Source organism: Plasmodium gallinaceum, assembly GCF_900005855.1.
Source record: "Plasmodium gallinaceum strain 8A genome assembly, contig: PGAL8A_v1_63, whole genome shotgun sequence".
Classification (NCBI taxonomy): Eukaryota; Apicomplexa; class Aconoidasida; order Haemosporida; family Plasmodiidae; genus Plasmodium; species Plasmodium gallinaceum.
In genome coordinates this window covers 220,638-223,867 of record NW_021628222.1, presented here as the reverse complement: position 1 = coordinate 223,867, position 3,230 = coordinate 220,638, and the positions used below count along the sequence as shown (strand labels likewise).

At 25.2% G+C, this 3,230-nt stretch overlaps 1 protein-coding gene across 1 annotated transcript; it reads right to left on the bottom strand.

Annotated features, from left to right (window-relative positions):
- Window positions 1-627: 627 nt before the first annotated feature.
- On the bottom strand, window positions 628-3,076 carry SEC23 (protein transport protein SEC23, putative; the record flags this gene model as incomplete). The annotated part of the gene is made up of 2 exons (XM_028674398.1): window positions 628-2,607; window positions 2,777-3,076. The coding sequence occupies 2 exons, from the start codon at window positions 3,074-3,076 to the stop codon at window positions 628-630; spliced, it is 2,280 nt and encodes a 759-aa protein (XP_028526274.1).
- Window positions 3,077-3,230: the final 154 nt, after the last annotated feature.

The following is a 3,230-nucleotide window of genomic DNA, read 5'->3' as shown; positions in this document are numbered from 1 at the left end:
ATAAAAAAAAAAAAAAAAAAAAAAAAAAGAAAAAAAAAAACACAAAATTTTTAATATATATATATATATATATATATATATATATATATATATATATTTACAACACAAATAGAACATTATATACCATTTTTATTCAGAAATATTATTCTGCATATCAGATATTTTTTTTTTAGATGCATATTTTTTAAAAAAAAAAAAAAATTAAAACAATGTATGTAAATAAAAAAAAAAAAAAAAAAAAAGTGAAAAAGGTGAAAAAAATAAGTATATATATAAAGATACATGATAGTATAAATCTTATTTTAGTTGGGAATTTTATTTCATCTTACTATAATTTTTACTAAATAAATTTTTTCTTTTACTTTTTATCTTGTGAATTTTCATTATATAAATAACCTTGAAGAATGAAAAATATATATATATATATATATATACCTTTTCTTTCTAAAATCATTATAATAAATTAATAAAAATAAATATATAAATTTTTTTTCTTATTCTTAATTTTCGATATATTTTTTCTTAATACAAAATTTATAATTGGTTAATTTTATCTGAACAAATAATATTATATGTGAATAATTGATTTTTGTATGAACAAATATAAATTATGTGTAAAATGACAGTTTATGCTTGAACAGCTAGCTTTACAAGATGGTCCATAAATATTTTTAAAGAAACATCATCTGTATTAATTATGTAAGATTCGTTAGTTGATGTTCCGAATGTGCTTCCACTTAAAGAATTATGTGTAGTAGATGGGTTGACTTTTGCTAATAAGAATCGACTTTGACTTCCTCCACTATTACATAAAACAAATTTCGGTATAGGAAATCGATCTTCTAATATAGATTTTGCATCTTCATGGGGTGCGTTAAGTAATTGCCGGAAATGTTCATATTCCGGCTTTTCATGAAACCCTTGTTCTCTCCATTGATAAATCATTTCTCCATACCATATAACAATATGAAAATAAGAATCCAATAAAAGAATAACATTTGATTTTAAAGATTGTGCATCTAATAGAACGGGTATAGGAGTTTGAGAATCAAAAGAATATTGTAATAATGCTGGTTGAATCATAATTAATGAATTCATAACGTTTTCTCTTAACAAAATGGTTCTATAATATGCTGTTTCATCAGGACTTGCATTAAAAGTTTGCAAAAAATGGGATCTTCTCAAATGATACATAAATTGCGGATATATGGAAAATTCAGATGATAAATGAAAAGAATTAACATCATCCTTTTGATAATCAGCAAAGGTGCTAACTAACCTTATAAGTTTTCTATCTAACCATCTTAAGACATCAATAGGTTCGTCTGTTTCGGCTTTTAAAACAGCAAATCTTGCCATTAAAACGGCTGCAGTCTCTTGGTCAAAACCTTGAGATATTTCTGCAATATTTGGTTCAGCAAATCTATAAGAAATTGTTGTTACACGTAACCTTCTCCTTCCACTAGGATGTTGATATAATGTTTGAAATTGTAAATATGCTTGTCTGTTTGGAGGTAATGAAGCAAGATTTTGATTAACGATTTCAAAATAAAATGCAATGGTAGATTGTCTGTCTAAAGCACATATAGTCCACTCACATGTTCCTCCTTCTCCTACACAAGTATCTGATACATAGTTTGCTGTTTTTTTATTACTTGAACATGCACCTATAGCACCACATACACGAAATTCTTTTGAACATATAATAGTTAGTTTTGCATTATAACCATGTTTTATATAACCTGTTGAATCAGTTTCAAATATTTTTTTAAAAGAATCTTTAAATACATTCATAGAAAAAGAATCAGCCATTACCATAAATCCATTCGTTTTTTCACAGCAAACTTTCATTTCATACAAACCTATTTGGTCTAATGAACATGCAAAAATATCAATAGCATGACCAGATGCAACAGCCCTATTAGCAAGTGTCATATAATATTTTAAAGCTTTTTTAACATGTCTAGCATTAGAATTCTCTTTTTGTAAATCTAAATGATGTCTAATTGATTCACTTAATGGAGTATCCACAATTTTTCCTGGAGACGTAGTATCAGCCCCTCCTATAAACATCATTATTCTTCCACTTAATTGATTACAACAGCATTCTAATAATCCTATTGCTACACTAAGAGCAACACCTGTGCATCTTTTCGCTCTTTGATCTGGAGGAGTTGGCCAATTATCTTTTTGTATATCTTCTAATAACATATTTATATTATATTCACATTCACTTACTGGTTGTAAAAATCTACGAGCAGATGCTGAAGTAGTGGAACTACGTGGATCATTTCTACTTCCTAAATTTAATTGTTTTTGTAATTCTTGAGCTGAAATATCTTTATTTCCTTTAAAAACATAAGATTTTAAACAGTCATGAAAACCAATCTCATGAACATAGCACATATTACCAAATGTTATTATTCCTATATATGCATCACCTGGCATTAAACTAATACATTGCTGAATAGAATCTTTTAATTGCTCTAATTCTTCTTCCAATAAACATGTATCAATTACAAATAAAAATGTTGGTGGTGGTATATCTCCAACATTAGATGGTTGAATATATTCTATATTTGAATACATAACATCAGCTGGCAAATTCTAAAAATAAATAGGCACATATATATATATATATATATGAATTTAATTTTAGGAGATAAAAATATTTATATATATATATATATAATTTTAAAACAAATGAATACATGCATAAATTATAATGATTATATATTTTTTAATATATATATATGGTGTTTATATATTATTATACTTTTTCTGAAATATGCTCAGCATAATGTAATGGAAATGGATTTTTTGTATTGGAAAAAGGGCAAGTCCATGTTTTATTTCTAAAATCAATATTACAATATGGATTTAAAATACAATTACTAGTTTTACATTTTAATGGTTCATATTCGACTAATTTAACACTACTATCATCTGTTCTTTTTAAAACAGTATATAGGCAACCTAATGGAACTTCAATTTTTGATGCCTCATTTTTTGTAGGTGGCCATAAATTCCAACTAAATCTAATTCCTGTTTGACTTTCTTGAAGATGTATATCCATTATTTTAACATATAGATATTTGTTAATTTTATTTTTTTTCTTTATTTTTTCTCTTTTCCTACTATTTTATCTTTTTTTTTTTTTTTCCTGCACTATGTTAATATTCTTGTATCATTCATAAATATACTTACTTTTTTTTTTTTTTTTTTTTTTT